General features: G+C 41.3%; 2 protein-coding genes across 3 annotated transcripts; one reads left to right on the top strand and one right to left on the bottom strand.

Moving 5' to 3' along the window:
* Positions 1-77: 77 nt before the first annotated feature.
* Positions 78-13220, top strand: sh3bp1 (SH3-domain binding protein 1). 2 transcript variants are annotated; one of them, XM_053852766.1, is made up of 18 exons: positions 78-229; positions 5387-5429; positions 6050-6154; positions 6232-6308; positions 6696-6807; positions 7705-7781; positions 7855-7942; positions 8010-8078; positions 8146-8236; positions 8309-8445; positions 9085-9196; positions 9360-9441; positions 9511-9591; positions 9669-9782; positions 10365-10462; positions 10584-10740; positions 11252-11538; positions 12442-13220. In XM_053852766.1, the coding sequence occupies exons 1-18, from the start codon at positions 180-182 to the stop codon at positions 12681-12683; spliced, it is 2022 nt and encodes a 673-aa protein (XP_053708741.1). In that variant the 5' UTR covers positions 78-179; the 3' UTR covers positions 12684-13220. The 2 variants fall into 2 exon arrangements, with proteins under 2 accessions (XP_053708741.1, XP_053708747.1); XM_053852772.1 differs by lacking the exons at positions 6050-6154; positions 6232-6308 and having other exon boundaries at positions 84-229.
* cdc42ep1a (CDC42 effector protein (Rho GTPase binding) 1a) lies at positions 12741-26320 on the bottom strand. The gene is made up of 3 exons (XM_053852786.1): positions 26159-26320; positions 18362-19163; positions 12741-14588 (listed from the first exon to the last, which is right to left on the bottom strand). Exons 2-3 carry the CDS (start codon positions 18831-18833, stop codon positions 13921-13923), a joined length of 1140 nt encoding a protein of 379 aa, XP_053708761.1. The 5' UTR covers positions 18834-19163; positions 26159-26320; the 3' UTR covers positions 12741-13920.
* Between the last annotated feature and the right edge of the window lie 622 nt (positions 26321-26942).

The raw sequence follows: 26942 nt of genomic DNA, 5'->3' as shown, positions 1-26942 counted from the left end.
GGGGGGGGGCGACTTCCGCCTCAAATGTGCAACTTCCTCCTGCACGTCAAACTTGTGTCGGAAACTAGAACAAGCGACATTACTTACGCGCTCTAATACAAAGTGCCTGCCTTCTGGTTCTGCGAAAGACAACCAGCAGAACCTGAGCATACTTCAGGACCTCTATTCTGAGATCCACCATGTTCCGTCAGTCCTTCAGCCTCTTGAAGCAGTTTGGCTCCACTGCAAAGTAAGACACTTTTTTCATTTTGATAGTGTGAAGTGAAGTAGAACAACTTCTTAACCTGTGTCTGTAGCTATGACATTTGTCCCAACAGAGAGAAGATTGACTTTTGGATGTGTAAAATCAAGGTTTCTTTTTGTCTTTTGTCTCTGAGCTGTTGGTGAGTGCACGAGTAAGGCTTGATGAGTATGAAAATAATGACAAAACTGGATTTGTTCAGTATGTTAATCTAAAATTCAGTGCAAAGCAATCAAACAAACGGTATGACAATGAGGAAGCTTTAGCATGGGAACTTTGTTTCAGGCACTGGATCTATTACTGTATTCAGTTAAAATGGTCTACTGGTTTTAACTGTCAGGACACAAAGACCCGGAGTCTGCAGTCCTGACTCCCCCACCAGACTAGGCCTGAATGCAACTCTCCACAGTGCCACATCTCCTGTACTTGGAGGGGGGGGGGATCCTGTTTGGATGCGGAGGAAGGAATAATATATATATTGTTCTTTGGTTTAAGGTGTATTACTTTATTAAAGTGTACTCATACACAGATGAATAAAGTGATATAGCGTATTATGTAGCTGATTTAAAGTAGTGAAAGTTTCTCTTTCAACTCTGTGGAGGGAAGTGTTGCTGCTTCATGACTTAACCATAGTAGGGAAATAAATGGTCATGAGCTGTCACCGCACAGACAAAACAGAATAAGAGTTATAACTGCTCATTTAACTGAAGTTGCTAGGCAACATCACATGCAACACAGGTGTGTGATTGTATAAAACAAAACAACCCAAACATTCCTTCTCTGGTATGTGCTTTCTGGGGACCTTATCTTCAAATAAACTTTTAAATGTCTGTAATGCCATAAATGTGACCCAAAATACATTTACATTTAATATCTTTTCAAGACAGTAGTAGTTTTGAGTGCCGCCTAAACACAGGCAGAGGGCCGCATGTGGGCCACAGGTCACACTTTGCCCACATCTACTGACAGCTCAGCTTAAGCTAGTCACAGTGGAAATTACAGTCAAAATAAATAGATTTCCAAAATCGTGTATTGATTATGTTTGTTTTGATTTACGTTCAAACTACTTGTATTAATTATACTAAAAATAATTTAACATTAAATGGTCAGTTCCACACTCAGCATGAGAACTCAGTAGTGAGACCAGGTTACACTTTTGGTTGCGCCTTTTCAATATAAGGTCGATCCATCCATCCATATCCACTTATCCATAGCCGGGTCGTGGCGGCAGCAGCGTCAAAGGCCATGCCAAACACTCTGACTCAGGGATCCCGAGATGCTCCCAGGCCCGTGAAGAGATATAATCCCTCCACCTGGTCCTGGGTCGACCCTTCTGTAACACCTCCACTGGGAGACGTGCGGAGAAGGGGGGGGCATCCTCAACCGACTCCTCTCAATGCGGAGAAGCAGCAGCTCTACTCCGAGTCTCTCCTGAGTGACAGAACTCCTCACCTTATCTCTAAGGGAGACGCCTGCCGACCATCAGAGAAAACTCATTTCAGCCGCTTGTATCCAAGACCTCGTTCCTTCAGCCATGATCCACAGCTCATGACCATAGGTGCTTTGCCTTTTGGCTCAGCTCTCTCTGACACACAACAGTGCGGTAGAACGACTGCAGTACCGCCCCTGCTGCGCCAATTCACAGACTCATTTACTCCCTCACTCGAGAACCTCATTCCCCGCCCAGAAAACCATCCATTTCCGGTTGAGAACCGTGACCTCAGACTTAAGGTGATGATGCTCATCCCAGCCGCTTCGGACTCAGACACAAACCGAATTAGTCACAAGACTGGGAGTCTGCAGGAACTTCTGATGTTATTGCCAATTGCTTGTTCAGTTCCTTGAGTTGAGAGTTAGGAATGTTTACCTGTAAAACATTTAAAGCCTGGATTTATAAGTCCCGCCAACTTGGGAGCATAATGTTTTTATGTTTCTTGGCAAGAGACCTGTGAGTTCAATGATAAAACACCCATGATCCTCTCTGGTTGAGGCTTCGGACTTTTCAACAAAAAAACATTTTGGTTGGGGTAAATCTGAGGGCCATTTTTTAGATTTTTAAATATTTTTTTAAGGTACAAGTGTGTTTACAATGTAGAAATAAATTCTGAGTTAACATGATTGTGCTAATGGCTTGGTGATGCTCATATCAAAAATTCACCCAATGTGTTTCATTAGAAGCAAACTTATTTTCATCTTCAAGAGTCAGCAAACAAAATTTATACTTTTTTTTTTTTCTGTAACTCGGCATAGTGTGAGCGAGACACAAACTCCTCAGTACAGTCGCCAGACAGTTTATGACACCGGTCGCTGAGATATGCTCCGATTTTGAATGATTTCTCACTTTCTCTCAACACGTAGACGAGGTTGCTGGTGTTAGCTTAAAGAGGCAAGTCAGTGAGAAACACTGTGTGAGATAGGTTCAATTGGCGGATGTACTGTAAAAGCACAGTCGTAACTACTTTCTTCGATGCTAGTTATTGATTAAGGTCATGCAGTGTGGAAGGTTCCAGGTTGTTAGCGCGGTAAATGATTTCATCATGGATAAATCATAACCATGTGGTAGTGAGGAATTGTTTTGACTCTTCATCTTATTTTTCATCACACTTTTGTAGAAATCACCGTCTGTGATATAGTCGTTCAAGAGTTCCTGGTGGTTTGAGACCTGGAGTGTTCTCATGACCCGGTGCAAGATCAGTTCTCTTTGACACCCTCCTCACGGCTGGTATAGAGAAAAACCACAAGATTCACACTCAACGTTAAAATAAAAGTATAAAAAAATAACACACACACACACACAGCCATGTTTGAGTCCTTGTTGGGACCTCTCATTGCCATAACCCTTTTCCCAGCCTCTCACCCCAAACCTAACCATCCAAAACAAATGGCCAAACTGAACCAGGACTCTGAACCAAACTGAAACCTATTATAATGACCCAGTTGTTTTGACATTGTCATCCTCAAATTGAGACTTGGACTCTCAAGTAAGTATGTTTCCAAAGCTATACAGGCACACACACATGCAAAAACTAGTGTATATATATATATATATATTTATTTATTTATTTATTTTAATTATTATTATTATTATTTTTTTTTAATTAAAAGTTGGTCAAGCAAAATATACAGATACATTTTGCAGATCACTTTCCATGTGAAACCAAATCCCTCCTCCCCACCTTCTGGCGGTCCCCCTCCCCCTGACAGTTTATTTGAAATTTAAATATGTATAGTTATTAAACATTGTCGTGTTGTAGATATCACTTATCTTCCTTAAGTCTTGGAGCTGGCAGCATGCATTCATCTGTACAATGTCCAGTAAAGTATCAGTCCATTGAGGAATTGTCAGACAATGTGGTGGTTTTCATTTCACAGCAAGCTTCTTTACACCCAGCCCATAATATCCGTCTTTGTTGACGTGACAAGTTGAAGTCGGAGTCATTTAAAAGCAGAAGTTTTGGTGAATGTGGGATTTGAACATCAATAAAGTCACTTATGGAGGAAGCAAGTCGTTCTCAGAATGGAGACACATCAACACAATCCCAGTGCATACTGTATGTAAAAAGCCTCCATGTGCGCAGAGGTCACAATGTGGTGATTTCGCTAATTTCATAGTGAAACACTTGTCGTGGTTGTCATTTTTCCATTGGCCCACACAGTACCCCAATTTAGAGTTGTTGATGGGAGCTAGAGCTCATGCAGCTTTCACTGGAAATCGTGTTTGGGCTTCAGAAAAGAATTTGTAAAGTTTTCTTCCCACTCCTCGGGTAAGGTGTGATGAAGTCAGCAGTTTATGCAGAGGATGTGTTGAGGGCAGTGGTGCATGGTACACCATATGCATGCATCGCTGGTCTCTGCTGTAAGTTAAAAAAAAAAGGCTATACCAGGGAGATTATATTTCTTTTTCATATCAGTAAAACTCAGTAAGTTGTGTTTTACCATCAAGACAATGATGCAAAAATTTTCACTGAAGATATTTGAAACTCACTATTGGTATTTCTCCTGATAAAAAGGTGCCTGATGCTCAAGAATTTCAGGACATTAATGCTGATTTGGTCCAATTGATTTTCTATATGGACAGGGAAATGAAATGATCACATAAAGAAAGCAAATGTTAAATTTGTGAAGCATCTCGTAATACAAAAGAGTGTCATCCACATATAATGATATACAGTAATCAGTATTACAAAAACTGAGTGAACGTCTGATTTCTTTGGTCAAGAGTTTAAAGACACAACATTATTATTATTATTTATTTTATTTATTTTGCATTAAATATTATTTTTAGATTTAAGAATGTCTGGCACTAGACGAGTGACACCAAATATTGTGAATATTTGAAAATACTCAGACCAATGTGTTATATTATTTTGACAATTTTGGATATCACGTTGTAATTTTAGTAATTTCTGTCTATGTCTTTAATATGAGTCTTGCTGCCAACAATCAATCAAACAACAAAAAAAAAAAAAAACTAAATTGGGGGTGGAGTCAACCAGGTTCCTCTTTGTCTCTTGTATGTTTCGCACACGCAGAAGTGTTTAAATCCGGGCCTCAACTTGCAACCACAAAGTTCTGGTTGTTGTTCTCTATCACTCCAAACATTGCATTCCTATGAAAAATGAAATCTCTACTGTATGAGCTTTAGCTATTTGAAGTACGGTATTCAATAACTTGCATTGAATCATATTTTGGCCTCTCTAAAGTGGTATATTTAATACAATTGTCACAAAAAAATACTGAAAAGCTAACATGATCCTCAACAGCATTATTTTGTGTAGTGTAAGTTCTTTTCAATGTACTCTGCAAAGCGCTGCCACAGCTACATGCTCTCTGCTGACTTATGAAAGTGACAGTCAAGAATGGTTTCACTTTAGCCCTCACTTCATTGCTTTTGTAGCTCATTTAACGTGTGTGTTATCATGATATCATATGAATATCCTGCAAAAAAAAGAAATATCAGCTAGAAATACTAGCTGAAAACATAACAGAAGAAATGTTTTGTATGTGGAAATCTTCTTTTACTTGAGTGTGTAACCTCATTCTGCTGTCATAAATGTTTGAATTCTGATGACAGCAGTATTGGTGCAGGACAACGCTCGATATGATACGTTGTAATATACTGGTCTCACATGTTCCCACCTGCAGGTCTCAGGATGCCACAGGACTTCTACACGAGGACCTGGTTGTGGTAGGAACTTGTCTTAATTCATGCTATTTCTCAAAACCACAGTCCTTATAAAAGCCTGGTCACTCACATTAGAACCTCCTACATTAGGTTCTATTCTTCTTTATGTTTGTCTACTAAAGCTGATGGATTGTTGAGTGTTGTGATCATATCATTGGAAATATTGAGATGCTGTGAGGACAACAAGAAAAATCTGGACATGAACAGACTTAACTGCTGTGTGTATTACATTGTGATACATTTTATACTAAGCAGTGCCAGTGCTGATCTATTTTTTATCAGTATGAATTAGTATGTGACTTTCTGCTCTGGTCCAGGGAGCAGTTATAGACACATATTGCCTTTTCTGATGTGTCATGTTTCTACAATAGCATGTTAGCCATGACACAGCAGCTACTGATCCAGATGAAAAAAGCCCAACCAAACTCATAATCTGGCCACAAACCTAAATATCTAGTCGTAATCTAGAGACACAGCAGTGACCAAAAGATGCACGTCATCATTTCAAGAGTCACATTGTATTAGATTATTCATATTTGACTCTATGAAACGACATTTGGTTATCTCACACAACTGAATCACAAGTAGCTGATGTGTGATCACTTGTGTGGTCACGACTTAAGGTGGAACAGAGAGTTGAACCGACCAAGAAGGCAGCGCAGGTCCTGTATAAGAAGCTGCAGGCCTGCATGCAGAGCCAAACCGGACTGGATACTGAGAAGAGAATGGTAGTGACACTCCTGTAACCATGCAGATCTCAGACCCCAAACAAGTCGCTAAAGGTCGTGACATGTTCTGTCCACAGAAAAAGTTGCCTCTGATGCTGCTGTCTCTCAGCATGGCCGAGAGCCTGAAAGATTTCGACGCAGACTCGCCCATAAGGTGACTTGCTTGATCCCAAACATCATCCCTGATGTGTTTCCTGATCATGTGACCGTCATCTGACAACTCTGTTTTCACTTCTGGATCAAACAAGGAAGTCGCCAAACACATGCAGTCAGATGTGCGAGCCGTGTTTAACGTCTGCGTGTGTTGGTCAGATGTCTCTTGTTATTTGTAGCAGCAGTGCAAGCTTATTTGAGAGATGTGAAATTACTTTAGCAAACACGAGATAAATACATTGGGATGGATTTTATTGTACACGGTGATATCTTATTTAATCTTGCATTGAACTACAGCCCATGTTCGGTGAAGCATTTTACATTTTACAATAAAGCAGTTAGATGACAAAAATAACTCAGCTGTTGTGTATGCATGTGTGCGTGACAGGAGGGTGCTGGAGATGTGCTGCTTCATGGAGAAGATGTTGGCCACCATGTTGGCAGATTTCGAGATTCGTCTCGAAAAGGAAGTTTTGGAGCCTCTGAACAAACTCAGTGAGGTGAGGTATAAACTCAAGTGATTCCTCGAACCTCTGAGGTTTCTTTAAGTCAGCTATGACAGTATGGATTTAAATCTGACCAGCGTTCCCTCAGTCAATCACTGATTCTATTCATATAAGCATATATATATATATATATATATATATATATATATATATATATATATATATATATATATATATATATATATATACGGCGGTGCGGTAATACCACAGCTCTTCAGCTTAACGGTTAAACAGGTAGATGGATTCCTGTGATTTAATAGGTTCAAGTATTAAATCCGCTGATGCCCCTGCAACATTTTCAATTAACATTCCATATATTGTTTCTTATATTTAAAAATAATTCACTACAAAAGAACGTATCATATTGAATTACAATTATTGAATATCAGACCAAAAATCAATTCTTTTACTATGGACAAAACATAGATAAAAAAAAGTTCATTTTCAGAAATCGTGGAGTTTATTTGCACAGTGAAGAATAGTGTCATGTTTGATTTGTGCTTGAAATACATCACACAAAAAACACACCTGGAATACCGAATATGGTGAGGAAAACCCCGCCCACTGTCAAAGCAGAGGAGAAAGTGTTAAGCAGAACTCTTGGTGTTAAGCAGAACACACATTCGTGGCCAATGGGTGGAAGTTCAAAACAGAAGAATCCAATTGATTGGACCCTGGTCTGGAGAGTTAGTTAATGCAACTGTCAATGTACCAGTGAAAAGAGTCCAGGCAGCTGAACATGCAATCTTTGTGGTCGAGCTTGGAGCAGGAACGTTGGCTCTTTTTGGTGAGGTTTGGAGATGTTGAGCTGTTCACCAGTTGTGGGCAGAGTTGACAGTGTGAGAACAATTATTGAGTGATCCTGTGTAAGATACTGACGTCTCCATGCAGGATGATTTGCCCGAGATCCTCAAAAACAAGAAGCAGTTTGCAAAGCTCACCATGGACTGGAACAACGCCAAAATCAGGTGAGCGCTCGCTTGTCCTGAGTGCAGTTCATCCAAATGAACTCGCTGACCGCAGAAAGGGTCTCGTCCTCAGGAGCCAGAGCAGCACTGGGGCGCAGGCCAAGCAGGATGGACTCAGAGAAGAAATGGAAGAAGCCTGGAGGAAGCTGCAGAGCATCAGGGTACTGGTGTTTGATAGCAAATGTGAGAGGAGCTTTCATGATCTGTCCTCTGGTTTTGTCTGTCCAGGACCAGTACTCAGCAGATTTATACCACTTTGCCACAAAGGAAGAAGATTATTCCAATTATTTCATTCGAGTGAGTCAAAATAAAAGAAGTGTATTTTAGACTTGTTTTTTGATCTGTAACATTGCCCTGGTTTTAGCTTCTGGAACTACAAGCACAATACCACAAACATTCACATGAGTTCTTGAATGAGAACATCAGTGAACTCAAAGAAGATAGCAATCGAAAAGGTGAGTTTATGCTGCTACTTTGGACTGTAGGATGTCAGAGTCATCTTCTCCCCATGACTTGGTTGTGTGCAGGTCCCACCCTGACCCTGTCCGGTCGGAAGGTCTATGGAGAAACTCTGCTCTCTCATTTGTCGCAGAGCAAGAGGGAAATCGCAGCACCCATCCAGGAGTGTATTTCAATGCTGCTGAAAACAGGCATGAGGGAGGAGGTATCACTCTTTCTTTACTGCTGATGTTGAAATGAACGTCAAATGACTCTCTTTATCTGCCAGACAATTGCTAAATTTGGTCAGCATATTGATGTATGAATATACCCACATTGGCCATAACATTACGACCAACATTCTGTTATTCTTATACTACATGGTGGACTGAAAAACATGACATTATTGCAAAAATAAATAAATAAATAAACAAAAACAACCAAAAAAGATTTCTACAGTAATGGGTACTACTGCTAAAAACCAACTACTATCACTACTATTAGGTACTATTATTACTGGTACTACTACGACTACTACTACAGTTACTATCTAGGGGTTTAATATTATCATCATTATTATTTCACCAACTATTACACTTCTACAACACTAGTGATGACTATGAAGAGTAATAGTACAACTACAAGTACAGGGTCTTTTGTGCGTGGAATTCCTATGTGCAGTGGTGAATTGGTGACTGAATTGTCCTCTAGTATTCCAGGAGAATACATGGGATAATAATAATAATAATAATAATAATAACAGGCCCATGACGGTGCCATTGCTGACTCTGGTGAAAGTTCTACCAGTGAATGCGCAGGAATACTTGGTAACAGCCTGTCAGCTCTCCATCGTCCTCCTCCACAGGGGTTGTTTCGGCTGGCAGCAGCAGCCTCGGTGGTCAAGCGGCTGAAGTCCTGTCTGGACCAGGGGACAGTTGATCACAGCGAATTCAGCATGGATCCTCACGCTGTAGCAGGTGAACTTTATTGTCGCTGGTAATTCTTTATTTTCCCGTCATTATATTTGCAACTTCCTGCATAAGTGCATCCAGTTGTCAATTTGACAGGCAGCTAAACATATACACATAATCGATTTATTGAGTAGAAGCATGATGACTCTGAGTGTGTGTGTGACAACAGGAGCGTTGAAGTGTTACCTACGAGAACTACCAGAACCTCTCATGACCTTTGAACTCTACAATGACTGGTTTAAAGCAGCAGGGTACGTATTATTATTATTGTTATTGTTATTATTATTACTATTATTATAGATGTTATTGCTGTTTTACAGGGAGAAAGAATTGACAGAGAAGCTGCAGCAGTTCCGAGCTCTGTTAAAGAAGCTGCCTTGTGAAAACTATAACAACCTCAGGTGTGAACGTTTGATTCCAGCTGGATTACTTACTGGGAAAACTAGAGTTCATTGTTTCCTATGATCTTCTTTTTCAGGTACCTGGTACAGTTCCTTTCTCTGCTGTCAGAGCAGCAGGCCATCAACAAGATGAGTCCAAGTAACATTGCCATCGTTTTGGGCCCAAATCTTCTCTGGCCCCAAAGTGAAGGGTGCGAGCACTTTCTCATTGTCATCTCTTGCGCTGCTGGTCATCGTGATGATGACGATGCACACACAAGATTGTTGGAATATTGTATAAGCCAGGGGAGCTCAGACCTTTTCAAAAAGCATGTGAGCTACTTATAAATGACCACAATGATCTTCCTACCATAAACAAGCAATATTTTACTTATAAATATATTGAGTATTGTACAATGTTGTTTGTTGTTTGCAGAAAAAGAGGCTACAAGTTGGAGGCTGAGGAACAAAATGCGAGGCATCATAGATATTAATATTCAGACAAATGAAATTGCTGATTTTTTTGCACAATAATAAAACAAAAGGGGATGTGACTTTATATTTTGCCACAAAACTCTTTCAAAACAGGATGTTGCCTGGTTGCAGTTGCATGACTGAATGAATCCATATTACACAATGCAAATCTGTTCACTTTTCTCATTGGTCAATATGCTGCGGAGCAGTCCATGACGGTCGATTGCGATAGGCGAAATAGGGACCAATGGTAAAGCTATGGTGGAAACTGGGTCAACCAGTGGTGATAATCTAAATAAAGGTCATTTTCTCTTTGCCAGTGAGCTGGCGATGTTTGACATGGCAGCAGCCTCCTCAGTGCAGGTGGTGACAGTCGTGGAGCCTCTGATTCAATACAGCTCTGACCTTTTCCCTGAAGGTACATGCTTTTAAATACTTGTTCTTGCTTCATATTTTAACCTCTGCAATGACTGGAACTAGGACGGGTGTCACTGAAACTTTAACAAAATATCTCCCAATCCTTTACTCTCTGTGGTTAGAGGCGTCTTTTGAGATCCCCCAACTTCTCAGGAGTGGCTCTCAATCTTCAGTTCTTACTCCGTCTGAGAAGAAGAAAGCCAGCCGGAGCACCTCCTGCGCCGCTTCATCCGTGTCCTCTTCTTTCTCCAACCAGCTCACGCTCTCCAAGACGAAGAGGTATTGCTCATGTTAAAAGAAGTTGTCCAATAATTTGACAGTCGTCTTCTTAAATGGATTTGTGAAGACTCACTATTTATATTTTCATCCATACCTACAAACCATTTAATGTTTTGATTCTACTATTTCTTCTGTTACTCTGAAGGTGTCCCCTGCTTTATTTCCTCATCATATGCAGATATTAAAGTTATATTGCGACCACAACTTATAAGAGACTTGAATTCATTTTATAGAGCTGTAGAAGAATAATGAGAGACATGTTTGAAAAATTGCAAGAAAAGAAAACAGTAAAATATGGTAAGTGAATAACTATCTAATGGCTTAGTAATTTTAGATGCTAAATTTTAAAATACATCAATCTAAAAAAATATCAATTTGTTTTTTTTGAAAAAGAAAATGAAAATACTTCGGTCAAACTTGTATGCAAATTGTTTTGATGATTATTGTCAACTAATTCTCACTAGACTTTCTTGCTCACGACTCACCATTGCTCACTCTCTCACTCACTCAGCGCAGCCACCCAGGACTGCAGCATGGTCCAGTCAAAGCCGACCTTTCTCAGTCAAGGCGGGCCCACTCCGGCACCTCGAGCTGGACCCACCAACGTCAACGCTCTCCAGCCCTCACTCACTTCAAACGCAACATCAAACCAGGGTCCTTCCAAGTCTAAAGAGTCTGCACCGAACCCCGTTTACACGAGGAGCCCCCCTCCGGAAAAACTCTCGGATCAACAGCCTGGCAACATATCCTCCCCTTCAGCTGCTCCAGAGAGTGTGAAGGTGGCCTTGCCTCCAAAACGTGAGTGGAGACGCACATCTATAACCAACTAGTCTCGATAGAATGTAGGCACGGACCAAAGGCATCATCAGATACAGGATGTTTGAGGTAGCGCTTGAATCACTCACGGGACATGCAACTGTGATCACATGCTCACACAATCTGTCAATGATCAAACATTATCACACTCACCAGCCGGTGTCCATTTAGTATAATATATTATTTTTTTATGTTCATATTGAGATTTAATTTTGGTATAACTATGTATAATTACAGTCAGAACACAACATGCCACCTGATGTCTCGGGTGACCCACCAGAAGCTTCATTTTTTCAGAGTGACTTCTCAACTCAGTGCTTCATGTCTGGTGTGGTGACTTTATCTCTTTGGTGTCTTCTTCTTCTTCTTCTTCTTATTACCCTGGAGATCCGCTAACGGTCCCAGCAAGTTGCAATTTAGGTTTGTTTCTCTATATGTGTTTGTCTGTGAGTCATTTTGGAAGTTGGCTGTATTGTAGACCACACAAACACACACACACACACGCACAAATCAAATGGGTGTGGGTGCCATAAGGAGAAACACTGACTCGTTCTAGTTATTTATCACGCTCGGATGGTAGCTTGTATCAGAGCGCCACATCATGAAACGGTGATGACACGTCTGTAGCTGAGAAAATGTCCGTTAATATTGACTCCTCTCAGAAGGCTTGTTCCACTGTCATATAGCGCGCTGCTGTCAAGTGAACGCAAACCCCCAGATTGTTTCTCATGTGGTGGCAGCCAGGAAGTGTTCAGGAAACAAGAATCAACAGATGGCTGACCAAAGTAGCATGTCACGGCTCCCTCACTTGTAGCAGCATTGTTTTTATATCAACAGTTTATTCCACTGAGGGCCACGTTCTAACTGCCTCTGTCCTACACACAGCCAAAAGATGCCTCAACGACGCCGTGGTGCCCAAGTTCCCTAAGCCTAAAGCCCCAGAGCCTCCGAGGCATCAGGCGCCTCCTCCGCCCTCCTCTGCTGCTGGAACTGCTGTGATGCCACAAGATCAGCCTGCCAACCTTAAAAAGCCGCCCTCCAAAAAACCTGGAACCCGGTCACCAAACTGTCCTCCGCCTCTCCCCCCTCCATCACAAGGGAAAGTGGTTCCCACAGTAGCTCAATGAGACGACAGAGCTGGTCATTTTCTGTTGCTTTTCCAGCTTTTTCAATCAACACTCAGACTAAGTAGAAGCATCTTTATTGTTATTGCATAACAACATAGCATTGGCTACTGGGCGTGAACTGCAGCTTACTGAGGTTGGTTAAACATATGTGTGTGTGTGTACATATATCTATATATGTATATAACTAAGCGAGGTCAGCTGACATCTTGATGTATAAAAACCGGTACATGTCAATGGTGACAAAAGGCAGTCACTCAAATAAAAAGGTGCGTCGTGACACAATTGATTGGTTTGTTGTCCCATAGTTGCTGTTGCGACTGAAACGCTGAGCTGTCTCGGCCTTGTCTCCCTTTTCACGTAGGCTTCCTGAGTTTAGTGAATGACCATCTGTACAATCTGTCTAGAGCAGCGGACTGCCATGTATTTTGAACACAGAGGTCACGAGGACGTGTTTGTTCCAAACCGAGAGTGAAGCGAATGTGATTATCTTGTATATTTGATGGTAATAGTATGTTTTTTTTTTAGTTATACAATATATACGCCTCCAGGTTTTACTGTGTGACTTCATTTTTATGCGTTATGTGTGGGTTTTTTTTTGTCTTTTTTTGTGAAACACAGTGTGAGTCCAAGTACTGCAATGTGGTCCAAAGACTTACGATATGTCCATGTGATAGCCTGCCATTTTTTGGTTGTTTATCTTCAATTATTTTCCAGTTCTCAGTGGTTCATCAATAAGTTAGAAAATGTCCCTATCTTCACCCACAATTACTGCATCACCCGGTGCATCTAGTCTTCGGTCCCCAAGTCCCGATGAACTCAGTGATAGATAGGTATATTTTAAGGAACCAACCTCAACCTAAGACTGAACATCTATGGCACAATACTCCTCTTCACACTTGTTGATTTAAATGAGAAAGCAATTGAGTTATACAGGATAACTTTAGTAGCTGACTATGAGGTCATTCAGAGTGCGTCAAAACGTCATTGCGAAATACATAGGATTGTCGTAGCGATGTTATTAGTGTTCCCCATTTTCTTATGTCTAGTTACCCAATGATTCATCTCATACCAAACAGTCTTTCTCTCACTCCATATACATTCATAACAAAGTGTGCCGCTGATATCCTGACAGCGTCCCAGTGCTGGATACTTCAGCCAGCGTCACGTTGCAGTTAGTGTGTTTCAAGAGCCAGTCTTGATCAAAAATGGAATGGAAGTGGAAAGGCGACACGTCGTCCTAGACTTTAATCTCGTCATCATCATCCAGGTAACTGTAGGAGGTCTTCTTCCTCGCCGGGCTGATCATCATCGTTTCTGAATCCCCCACTTTGGTTTTTTCCTTCACGAGACTGCCGACGCCGTAATGGCGAGCGAGCACGTCTGAGGCGTTCTGGAAACGCTCGCTTTCCATCCTCACTCGCTCCGGAGAACCAGTCACTTCTCCACTCACATGCACTTGCTCGTCCCACTCGGCGCCAGATGGGCTTTTCCCACTCCCACACTCCTCCCTCAGGAGAGAATCCACATATGAGATGGTAGCGGAGTCCATCTCTGATCCATCGTTGGTCGCTGACCCCTCCTCTTCCCTTTCCCAGGAGTGAGCATGCTCCTCGGAGTCGCAGGACAGCAGGCCTAGAACCTCGCTCATGAGAGACGGCCCTAGGTCGAAGGTGAAGGTGTCCAGGGAGGTGAGGGAGGGAAGGGAGTCAGAATAGGCGGCAGTGCTGCTGGGTTTCATCACCGAGGTCAGGACGGAGGTGGAGTAGGAGGGCAGGATGACATCAGATGGGTCGGTGAGCGAGCCACGATGGACGTTCGGGGAGCAGGATGTGGGGAAGGAGATGGAGGGCTGCTGGCGCTCGGAGCGGGACAGACGGGGTAGAGTGACGAATCCAGAGTCCAGACCTGAGAGACCCACACAGACAAAAAGTTAACTAACATCACAAATGCATCAACAATAAAATTAGAAATATAAGAAGTCAAATTGATGCGGCCATTTTTCATTCATTCTATTACTGTTGTATATCCTGGTAAGCGAATGGAGTCAATTCATCTATGTGTTTTTGGACTGTGGGAGGAAACCTGAGGAAAAGTGTGGACTCCATCAATATGTAAGACATCATTTTTTAGACAGTAATAAGTGGATTAATGGGCTATAAATAATTGATAAATAAGTAATTAATAATACATACAATAACAAGATCATCATTAAACATAGAGGAGTCAGTGCAAAATGTCAGTCAAACAGCACATTACAAACAGTTGACCTATTATTGAGCAACACCATATTCATGTGAACTAAATGTGAACTTCTTTGGAGAAGCTCTTGGGAGTCATGTGGAGGTCTCTTTAACCTGAGAGATTAAAATGATCTCTTCATGTTTCTGCCAACACTGAGGAGTCAAGCAGTGTTTGGTGGGAGGAAAAAATGCACTACATGATGCGCTCCACATTAACTCACCATGAAAAAAAAGAAAGCATCAACAATGTGGCGTGTTTACACAAATAACAAGAGTAAAAAAAAAAGATGCACTATCTATTTAAATTGCATTCATTACTCAGATTTCACCGGCACACCATGATGAATCTTCCCGAGACTATTTTAAGCACAGACCGAAGATATGTGCACAACAGCCAAAGCAGTGATAAGATAAGGTCTGCCCTACTTTCATACACTGAACATGAATCTGCAGTTCATATTAATAATTTGGGACTGAGGTGTGAGTGATTTTATGTGTCATTCAAAACAACAGCAAAGGCAATTTGTGTTAACACAAATACAAGTACACAAAAGTCACATAAATACTATTAAACTCAATAAATCATAAATAGGTTTCATACACCAATGTATGCACCTAATAAACCTTTGACATAATGATTTTCATTTGAGCTCTTTACGCTTCTGAAACACACGAGTTAGACTGCAGTGACAGTTTTTCACCAGCAGATAGCAATGTAATAATGGCCTTGTTGACGTGCGCTACTACGTCATAATGCCAATGTGAGCAATGAAGTCTGGTATATTGATAGGAACTTTGATTCATGATGTGAAACAAGAGCCACTGCATTGTATGAGCACACAAGTTACACACGGTCTACCTTGCTGTTGTGTTGGGCGACTAAGAGTCACCTTAACATACACAAGTGTGAAAGAAGTTGGTCAATTTTGAAGTTATCTCCTCAAAAATAACAAATTTGGCCCTTAGACAGAGTTCAGATTAAGTAATTCAAACTGCTTTGACAAAATCTTGTTCGTGGAGACGGCAAAGGATTATGGGAATTATGAGGCACTAGACATATGACAGCGCTGAGGGACATCATGGAGTGACTTTTTAACTTTTACTTTCCTGCTTTTATATATATATAACTATTGAAATGCAACATTTTGCCATGATGACATGTGAGTCAGTTTTGTTTTTGTAAACGTAAATGTTAAAGCTCCAAACGTTTTGGTGATAGTCTTTGTCGCGCTTCCGTTGTCAACAGAGTATTTCAAATGAGGTGGATATTTGTGACCTTCATCTTGATATAACTTTGAAATTACGAGCATTTTAAACTTTATCTTGAAGCAAAGCCACTCTATCAGTGTGATGTTTGATTATTGACAATAAAAAAAACCATCACTAAAGAGCCTCTTTGATTTTTTTTTTGTGTGTGTGCATTTTCCATTCTGCCTTCATTAAACTTTATCACTGCACAAACAATGAGTGAGCGTGGAATCATCTAACGCTGACAGCTAGTTGTCTCTGCAGTCTGGACTGGTGAGTGTTATCAGTGTGAAAGCGTCTATTCATGAGTCATGAAGCCGTCTGAGGTGAACGTGTCTCCATCGCAAGAGGCTGATGGATGAGCTTGCCTGCACCGCCGCAGATAATCACCATTTATCTGAAGCTTCCAGTCGTAACTGGCTATAAGTCATTTATCCTTCAGCCAAGTGTTTGCACCACTGACATCTGATGTGAGGGAAAACATCTATCCGCTGTCTCAGGAGATAGTTAGGGCTTTGGCAGTGCACTTCACTTAATCCTTAAACTCACACAACATGTGAGATCATGATTTGATTTTCCTGGGAAAAATGTTTCGGACTCAATGAACACAAACAGATGCCCTTCTGGTAAAAATAGCTTTCACTGACAGATCAAATATGAACAAAAAAAAAAAAAACTTTCATCAAGTTAAGACAGCAGATCCAAGGAGCACATTTCTTTTAAGTGTAAAAACGGAAGGGCCAATCTATTGGAATGCTGAACAAGGGGAACTCATGCGCAAGCGTGGAATCCTGTTTGTTTCCTGATTGGGCATTTTCCACGGCATGGGCCAAAACCAACATCAGATGTGGGCTGATTTATCTTGTATGTTCATTTGAAAAAAATGAACACTTCATCACACAGAAGTGGATCAACGTTGCTGTGACAAACAGTCGCGTAACTCACGGTGTGTTATAGCAAGGAAAAGCAGTTGAAACAAAAATAATTCACCCCTTCATTAAAACGTTTCATGGAGTTGAAGCTCATTTCAGAGGCAATGACTCACTTGAGCATTGGTCTCGCAAGCCAGATCTCTACCACATGGTCCTGCAAGACGACCAGTTTGGGGGGAAACCAGTCACATGATTTAATGTCTGTCGCTATGAGCGGTCTTGAGAGCAACTTGCATGTTAAAGTAGACCTGCTTCTTCACAGTGAGGAGGCTGGTTATGATCATTGTTGGCATAACTCACCTTTCCAGTTGCAGTCAGTTGATGAAAAACATTCTCAAAATATGGACACCAGAATTAAGGGTCTTTATATTTCAATAGCATAGCTTGCATCAGATATACAGTACGGGTGGCATTGAAACACTTCTATTCAAACCAAAGCTTATTTTGCATTAAAATTGGTGATCTGAATCGCTTATCTGGCTAAACTGTGCCGCAATTTGCATCATCTGTCAATCCGAAGTGGATTGTTCTGGCTGACATAACAGTCCCTGCTGAGAGGCGACACACTTCCCAGCCCATCAATAGTGATGTGTTTGGAACACGGCTCTTCTGACTGTGTCTAAAGATTCAAAAGTCAGCCACATTTTCAAACTGTCATCTCTTACGGCTTGTCTTATTAGGTCACAGCCTCAGAATATTTGGACGAGGTGTCACCTTCTGCTTTTATTTTGTTGTATCACTTCCTCTGTCTTCTCATCTGAATTCCCAAGAGCTTGACTCCAGCTAGTGGTGCACACTCTGTGCACACTCGACTTAGGGTTGGATACATTTTTTTCTTCCAGTGTCAATGGAATTTGTTGGTATTTAATTGTAACAATATGCTATTTTATTTAGCAACCAACAAATGTGTACGATATTCATATTTATTTCTGAATCATTTAAAAAGCATTTAAAAGAAATTGCTCCGATGTATCGAGTAGAGACTGAAAGAGTACTTGTTTGCCAATAAAGTACATGAATATTTTGCAAAACGGCGACCTCATTTCAGTGATGACATGCTACCCATATACAGTATGTATGCGCACTATTTCTGAGATGTGTATTTTTTATTTATTCTTTTAGCCTTGTGTTCCTGGGTTTGATTTAACATTGTGCCGTTCTCATGGGGTTCACTTTGAGCATGTCTATTTTGGTGTGAAACCTGAGTCACTCCAAAAGTCACTTGTTATTTAGTCTGGTAACAACACTCTGTCCTCACCATATGAGCTTTTCCTCTCCTCTGGTGAGTTCTGAGCACTGGGGAAGAGCACTTTGGTGGTGGGACTCCCATTGGGCAGATCCACATCCAGCCTTGGCAGGGAGATGGCGTTCTTGATGATGGGAGAAATGGCAGGCGGCGGGGGTGACAGATCCTTGGATGCCTCTCTTGGTCGGTTGTCAGAACTCCTCCTGATTTGTCGAAGTGTCCTGGAGAAGAAGGAGCCCAGCCTGCTGTCAGGAGTGGAAATGGAATCAGTCTCCCCATTGTTTCCGTTGGCAGGCCCACCGTGGTTGCTAAGGAAGGAGGTGTCTCCAAACACATCGCCACCTCTGCCTACGTGCATGGTGTGGCGGAAGTCGCCTAAGGGAGGGCTGATCATGTCCACGGTCAGGTCCGTTTTGTGACGCCGTTTGCCCTGCGAGTGTGTGACAAGACCTTTGAGGCCAGAGAGTTTCTCCTGGAGATTCATGCTTGCAGATGGATGGTTTAACAATGTAATAAAATGGCGTTTATGTCACGATCGAATGGTCCAATTGAAGCTGAGGGCTGAGAAATTTGGACTCTGTCAAGTGTGAGTCAGGTTCAGTCCCAGTCTCAGTCCATTGTTGTTATTCATAGCAGGCCACATTAAGCTGTCACAAATTGAGGAGAACACTGTGCAGTTGTATTCCTGGAAGCAGGACTTCATGCGGTCAAGTCGCCTGGTTCCACTGACTTCTTTAGGCTTTGGCTCACGCCACTGATCAGGAATAGGTCCAGTTCCAGCTGCACTCTGTTCTGCGGGTTACAATGAACCATCCTGTGAAAACAAAAACCAGGACAAAGAGTTACTTTAAAGTGAGGATTGGGGCGTCCGCTTCACGGTTTATATCATACTTAAAGAAGAAGTTTTTTAGATTCTGCGTTCCAAAGGTTCACTGGTCTGGAACCATCTAAAATTAGACAGCAGTTGCTTCTCTGCGCCAAAGTCTGCGACTCATCCACCAAAATTGCTCAACTTAAAGGGTAGTCCTGTCTGAGATGACCTTCCCTGTCTGACTGGAGGGTCAGACAGAGTTCATCTCACTTTCACAACAAGGCTCTGGAGATGAAGGTCTTTCATCAGGGTTTGTCCATAAACAGCTAAAGTCTGACCTAAGAGATAAGACCTTAGCAGCTTTAAAGTCGATTTGATCATGGAGCAGCTCAGTGGTTAATGGTTCAAATGTCTGATCTCTCGCTACCCGCAACCTTTTTGAAAAAAAAAACTGTGGCAATTAGAATAAAAATGTAGAAAACTAATAAGAAACTAGAACCACTCAAGCAAATCTTCACCATTAACTGAACCCTCAGATGAGTGTCGCCAGACCCCAGAAACCTTACTGTGATTTGATCAGTTGTAGTCTTCTCCTTAAAATGTGCATTTGAAATGCAGCTAAGACCAGGCAGACCTCTGCCGAGCTGACCAATATTATTGCCCTACATTTTATCAATATAGTTCAATACCCTGCATCACATAGTGACAAATGTGATGCCGGTCAAATGGTCAAGATGGTCATTTGTAGCACCACAAAAACGCCACGTTTTCCTTGTCCCACTGTCAAAGAAAAAACTCTGTTCTTCTGTTGTTGTCATCTTAACAGATCAACAGACAGATGCAGGATGAAAAAACCGAAGGGAATTACTTTGTCAAAACTGTGCCATCACCAGTGATATGTATTTGCTAACAGTAGATGTTTATCTCCACTACGACATTCGAGGGTCGAGACTGTGGGCCCAGACAATTTCAAGTTAGAGTAGTAATAAATCACAATGTATGGCGATGCAGATGAGGATTTCTGAATTTGGTGCATTCAAGAACAAATTCATGACAAGCTGGACTTATAAAGACGTTTACAAATTAATTGATAAAACCACTCTTAAAAAACTGGTTTAACATCCAAATGTGACAGCATAATTTACTTATTCTCGAGGACATGAACTGCCCCGGGAATATTGATGAATATGGTATGAAGTTAAACATTTGCCAACCGATGCATATTTGAGTTCTTTAACAGGCAATGAAATTTAATTTGTACGAGTAAAAGCACAGGGAAACCTTTGAGTGTCTGGATCACTTACGAGGCCACTGAGGCCAGTGAGGAGAACTGAGTCCACAAAACAATGTATGAATGAAGGTGTGGGCCTGAAGTAAAACTCAGAAAGTCTCCAACCAGAGAAAAGACTGGCCAGTCCTCAGAGTTGTCCTTTGCCAGCAGAGTAATGGATCGGCAGCCCTACAATATTTTGACAGCTGAAGGCAGCCAGGACATAGACCTCTGCTTCTCCTACAAAACTTCCCCCACACCAGCCAAACATCCATGGGCCTCCCACACATGCTAAACTCAGTCTGCTTCCATTAATGACTCGCTATGGCTCATGAGATGAGGATTGCGTCAGGACCAAAGCAGGCCTTGTAATTTGCTGCCGACCACGGCCTTCCACTCCACCTCCTCTGGCTGGTGTTTCAAGTGGGGGCATCTGGAAGGAAGCACGCCACATACCAGCTGTGATCGAAGCCATGTTGAGGCTCCAGGGACCAGTACGCAGAGGTGTGATGTCAAATCTGGGACTACATCCTTCTACACGGATCTTTTACAGGTTCCCACGCACCCCAGCAAAGGAAACGGCTCGGCGACAAGCTAGACATTGGACTCTAGCACCGGCTAAAAAAAGCAATTTTTTTGGCAGCAGAGAGGAAAAACACTCTTCTTCTGAACCTCTTGCTGTTTCTTGTCTGTCTGTCTTCATTTGTTTAACATTGTATCATACATACAGCACGTGTCAAACTCAAGGTCAGGGGGCCAAATTCGGCCGACAAAGTCAAGTTAATGCAGCCGCGTGCGCTTTACAAACATTAACTTGGCTAAACACGAAATTCAACTGAACAAAACCTGAGCACCTCCAATGCATGGTGATGTTGAGACAAAGATCACACGAGTAAAGATTTGCTGTTCAACAGGTGTTTCTCTAGCAAGCGTAAACTGATCTGAAAACCTGCCAAAAATGAGTCGTTGACTCAGATGGAAGTGAGTCTAATACTGCATACTGCTGTCTTGCTGTCTTCAATATAGAGGGGTCCATGAGAATAACCTTATCATTTTCAAAAAACTACAGAAATACTATTCTGTGATGAGACTGAATCTGACTCACAGTTTGAGGATAAGGGGCTAGTTGATAACCTCTGAGATTATTGAGACACACATGGGGCCTTTAATTACCGTCTGACTCTGCCGTTAATCCTGTTAAAGACCTTGGACTGCAGCTCAGACAGAGGCCTCCAACTTATCTATCCCAAACACCACGACCTACACTTCATCTAAATCAGGGCTTCATAAAAACATGGCCCGGCCGTATCAGGTGTCATAGAAATGGTCTGGAGAGAACCAGGAGGTTTCGCTATTAAAGCAGAGAAGACTTAAAGTCTCCAACAGGGAGCAATATGTCAACCTCAATGAGAAACCAGAACCACTGCCAGCTTCAGGTTTGGCAGTTTCATAAATGTGATTTTAACAATGTATTTAAGAAATGAAATACTATGTGAAAGTGCACACACAGTGGTGTTCAGAACTCCATACTTGTGTATTATTAACCTTAGGGTTAGGGAGCATGCTGTTAGAAATGAATGTACATTTTTGAATAAATAAATGACTATAATGCTGTAAAGATTTTAAGAAAATGATAGCACGTAGTAGGAGAAGATCAGCAATATTATTTAGGTCCCATTTTTGGTTTTGCAGATTGTCCATTTCACCAAATCTTTCCCTCCAATCTAGTAATTTTTTAGTACTCGCATAAAGGCTTGGGAGTTGCCCTTAAAAGAGAGTCAGCACTATTTCTGATCGGAGTATCAATGAGCATTTATCTATAAAATTAAACTATTTTGTTCATCAAATAACCCTCCTCATAACTGACGACTGAGACCGGTAGATCAACACAAACAAACTCTAACTTAAGTGATAATCTCAGTAACATTCGTGAGTAAAAGAATAGCTGTTGCCGCTCTTGTACCATGGTTAATCCCCTAATCCCTCATCTGTCCAGTTACCCCCATCAGGGAGGGTCCCTCTGTGCAAAGGTCAAGCTAATACCGCCGTGGACTTTAGCTTGCGACATGTTGATTCTGCCGTGACAAAACGTTGAAATCGAATCAGGTGGCCAAACCGCAGATTAATTTTGCATAGGTACATGATGCCATAAATTTGAACTAAAATGACATCTTCACATGGACACTAACCTACACTGATGTTCTTTACCTCTTAGCTCGGGTCTCTTTTTTTTCTCAAAGCAGTCAAAGTAGCACACTGGCACTCCCGCAACTTAACTGTATTCACTGCACTGTGAGAAACAAAACCCTATGATGGCAAAAGACTACGGCAAATAGAGTTGTGTGACCTTTGAGGTTCGTGTTTGGTTAGAGAGCCTCAGTCGCTGTACAACAGTAAAGTCTTTGTTCAACTTCTTTCTACTTTTTTCTTCTTTTTTTCTGACAAATATCACCATTTATGGGTTTAACTGTATGATCATACATCACATTTAATCTCAAATGAAATATTTCCATGTCACCATGTACAGTTGGTTGGACATAAATCAAACTGACCTGAAGTTCAATGGGAGCCACGTCTGTGTGCGCGTGCATGTGTGTATGCAAACACATTCCAGATTGTTTATCTCAGCTATGACCATTAAACATCCTTCGTGTCGACCTCCATGTTGATTGGAACCATGTTTGCTTTTCCCTCAGTGTTCTTGCCCTCGCGCCTCCTCTCATTCTCATCTCCTTCCTCATTCCTGTGTATATTTCCTTTTCGGTACCTACCACCTCACATCTTCACGCAGATTTATTTTTTAAAACAAGCACACAAACATAATCTCTTGAGTGAAATCAGCAGCTGGCGCTAAAAAGCCTTCCCCACCTCCTCAGACTCCCGTCCTTCACTCGCTGACCAGGTGAACAAACATACAAGATGCAGGATAAGACCACGTCTTTTACTCTTTTGAGTTTCAATTCTATTAGCACCACTCATGATCCACCTGAATCCTGCCACAACATACTTCCTCTGCAGGCAAGAAAACACCTTCATGCTTCAGAAAGCATCTATCCTTCGAGGCTCTGGCTTCCCCCGTCTGATCCGTTGGCTCCTTTATCTGTTGCGATCTGGAATATAAACATGTCTCCTTCTTTCCCCTTTCATCTTTTCATGCTATTTAATATTTGTTGGACTACAGTGTCCTAAAATGTTCGATATGTTTGGATTCACTTTGAAAGCACAGGACCTAGTGCAGGACTAATAGTGTCGCACCAGGGCCAGATGTGGCCCTTACACTGGAACTTCCTGGTCCATGTGAGGTCACAATTACATTTGTTACACTTTCGTTTTTTTCCGTCTTTTCTTCCATATAAAGTATATTTTTAAAAAATGTTCTTGATATTGCTTTATGCATTTTTTCAAACATCCTTTTGTCCTTTTTTTGTCTTTTGTTTTACCCCAGCAATGCCCTTCTTTATTTTGCATTTATTCTGCAACACATAACGATGTATCACATTTTGTTGAACAATGGTTACTTTTTTTAATCATGTTACAGTAACTATCCAAGCAGCAAAAAACATGCCTTCAAGAGATGAAGGGTTTTGAGCCTCTTGTTAGTTTGATAGTGAAGGTTAGTCAACAAAAGGTATTTTTACTGTTTCAGTTAATATAATTCAATTATAAATCATTACCAGCCACTTTCAGCATGTCCATGAAATTGCAACTGTTCAGTGGAAGGTAGTTATTATTTTTGAGTTGTACCTGTGCACCTTTCTGAACTTTGTTACTTACTCTTTAAGTAACAAAGAAAACAATGTAACAGCATCTCATTTGCATGGCAAGCGACAGACTTTACCTTTCCCAGCATCATCATGTGGGGCCTAACAGCACAAAACAAAAGGAGCCAGCTGTGTCAGAGCAAATACAGCACCAGACCCAGAGCTCACACCTCTGCTGCTGACCCTACAGGGTGCGTCAATGACACCCCGAGGTCACAGAAGGTGCCGCTCACTGGAATGTTGGACTTGGGTAAAAAAAAATTCCATAGGAGACGAACTCATGAGGCTGATACTTTAGGAGCACAGACATTAGTGTAGTAACACGGAAAACTGGGAGTATTAAATCGTAGTGTGGGCTTGTTACAATGATAGATGTTACCATTGACATGAGTTATTGGGATTGTGTGTTGTAACTACTAAAGCCAGCGCGCTTGTTATTGATCCGACATGTTTATCCAGTGGGCCCGTGTGTGTGTGTGTGTGTGGTACTGCCCCTCCCTGGTGGGCTGTTAGCGGGTCTCACTTATCAAAGCATCCACAACTTGTAACAAGTCCCACACACCTGTTAGCCTCCTGGTAGAGTCCAAGGCCACAAGTTTCCACTTGAGCACGTCCACTCATTCAGTCCGGTCGGGCTGATTTAATGCCACGTGCATGAGAAGTGACAGGTTATGTCATGTAAGCGCAGTAATTAGAATGCAGGGTGATAAAAATCCTAGCTGGGTCGGGCCCAGCTTGTGGTGAGTGTAATGACATGCTGCTGCTGCTGCTGCTGGAGGGTAAACATGTAGGCAGGCATATTTAGTTTCATGTCAGACGTGACATGTCAGACAACAGAGGGACAACTGAAACAACATGCGTGCCCATAAACACGTCAGCTTTACTCGGCATGAAGATCATTTCCAAGTTGTTCACACCAATCAAGGCAGCATGGATCCAAGTGGCTGGTTTTCATGTCCAACAATGTATTTCACTTTGGTTCACCCAATCATGCTTCAGTAACACTGCACTATAATTGATGAAATTTGCCATGAATGAAGGGGTGTTCTTTCTTTATAACGATGATTATTGTTGTTGTTTATTCTTTTTTTAAGTGCATGGTTATTGGCATATTTACACAGAATAATTTCACGTTGGGTTTCTCTAGGAAATGTATAATCTATTTTACAGGTCTTACAAACTCCAGCCATCAATTCAAAGTATAACTAAACCTCAATGTGGTCATGACAAATTTCCATCAACAACAATAACTGTGAAGAGTTCAACAGTTGATTAATTACATTTATATTTAATAAAATATTTACAATGAATTGCTGTCAGACTTGCTCATATATTTTCATCTTGATTTGTCACGTCTCGTGTGCCATTCATCGTCAGATTTTGTATTGAATTGGTGTTTTTGATGTTTTTAACCACTGATTTTTTTTAAACGTTTTAAGCTCGTATAAAATATATTTTGATTGGACTTTCAGATTTAACTTTATTTCTATGTATCACTGAAAATGAACTCGGGCACGTTACTTCAGTACATTTCTATTCTGTATTTTAAAATATATATATTTCTATCTTGAGTATAATGACTTTACCATTGATAAATATACTGTAGTGTTCACACTCTCGTCACAATATTTTTTTTACCGCTGTTATTTTTGTCTTTCCTTGTAATTGTTTACGCTCTACTTGTTACTGTTTTACGTTAAAGTGATTTTTTTAACGTTCTTTATTTATTTATTTATTTATTTTTCAAGTCTTTATTTTCAGTCCTGTGCTTGATAAACCTCTCGCAAATACGTCTACAGTATTACAAAATGAATGATGGTTTCCTTCATTTTTGACAAGTATCCACGTTAAGATTCTGTTGAACTGTCTGTGTTAAAACTGTGGCTCGACTCGAGTTACAATTCTCCCCTCTCACTACGCTGAGACGACGCGAGAACATACTGCAACAACCCGTAGAAATCACTCACCCTTAGAAAAGTAAATCCAAATGGAAGTCTCCGTCCATAAGTATCCAAGTGAACTTGCGACCGGGCTGGGTCCGAGGGAACTGATGGAGCTGGTGCGCTTCTACTGAGAAGCGGCGCTGCGCTGTGCAGCAGGAAAGTGGGCGGAGTCGAATAGGACCCAAGAGAGGTCCAGACTGGAGGACAGTTCTTGTTTTCACTGGGAGCCGTTTTAACTCTTCAAACCGATGATCTTCCCGAACATCTCAATTGATTTGCCCGGGCTATTGACAGGCGACCTCGGGAGGGAGCAGACCGAATTGTTTCAGCTGTTGCTCAAGCCCGTGATGAAACAAGATCAAATGTGGCTCATCTGATGAGGCAGGGAGGAACTCGCATTGAGGAAATCATCTTCATGTTTGAGTCCCGTGTTTGAGTGACAGTTAGGCAAACATACATTTGGTTTGCTCAAGAAACTCTGTTGAAGAAGTGCACTTTGAAATTACCGTCATTTTACTCACCCTTCTATCGATGCCACTATCAAAACATTTCCTTGCTTGTTGTTAAACCTTAGAATATTTTCTTTTATGCTACATTTGTGTTAATTTTCTTGAATAATTGAATAGTATGAATTGCACTTTATTTTTCTATTTTGGGTTTAGTTTTTGTTCACCTTATTTTTATTCATTGTTAACGTAACACAATTTGTAAACTTAAATAAATAAATAAAGTTTAATCATCATATTATGAAAATATTAATTGAATGACTGTATTATTTATGTGACTTTTCATGAAGCTCCGTCCCTGA

This window comes from Synchiropus splendidus, chromosome 1, assembly GCF_027744825.2.
Source record: "Synchiropus splendidus isolate RoL2022-P1 chromosome 1, RoL_Sspl_1.0, whole genome shotgun sequence".
Classification (NCBI taxonomy): Eukaryota; Metazoa; Chordata; class Actinopteri; order Syngnathiformes; family Callionymidae; genus Synchiropus; species Synchiropus splendidus.
The sequence above is the reverse complement of the archived record's forward strand: the minus strand, read 5'-3'. Positions and strand labels throughout refer to the sequence as shown.

What these genes read in the sequence shown, in the direction of transcription:
- sh3bp1 (XM_053852766.1), top strand. Translation starts at nt 180, where the DNA reads ATGTTCCGTCAGTCCTTCAGCCTCTTGAAGCAGTTTGGCTCCACTGCA. An exon ending in TACACGAGGACCTGGTTGTG is followed by an intron (nt 5,430 to 6,049) that starts GTAGGAACTTGT and finishes TCACGACTTAAG; the next exon opens with GTGGAACAGAGAGTTGAACC. An exon ending in ACGCTCTCCAAGACGAAGAG is followed by an intron (nt 10,741 to 11,251) that starts GTATTGCTCATG and finishes TCACTCACTCAG; the next exon opens with CGCAGCCACCCAGGACTGCA.
- cdc42ep1a (XM_053852786.1), bottom strand. Translation starts at nt 18,833, where the DNA reads ATGAATCTCCAGGAGAAACTCTCTGGCCTCAAAGGTCTTGTCACACAC. An exon ending in GGAGAGGAAAAGCTCATATG is followed by an intron (nt 14,589 to 18,361) that starts GTGAGGACAGAG and finishes TGGGTCTCTCAG; the next exon opens with GTCTGGACTCTGGATTCGTC.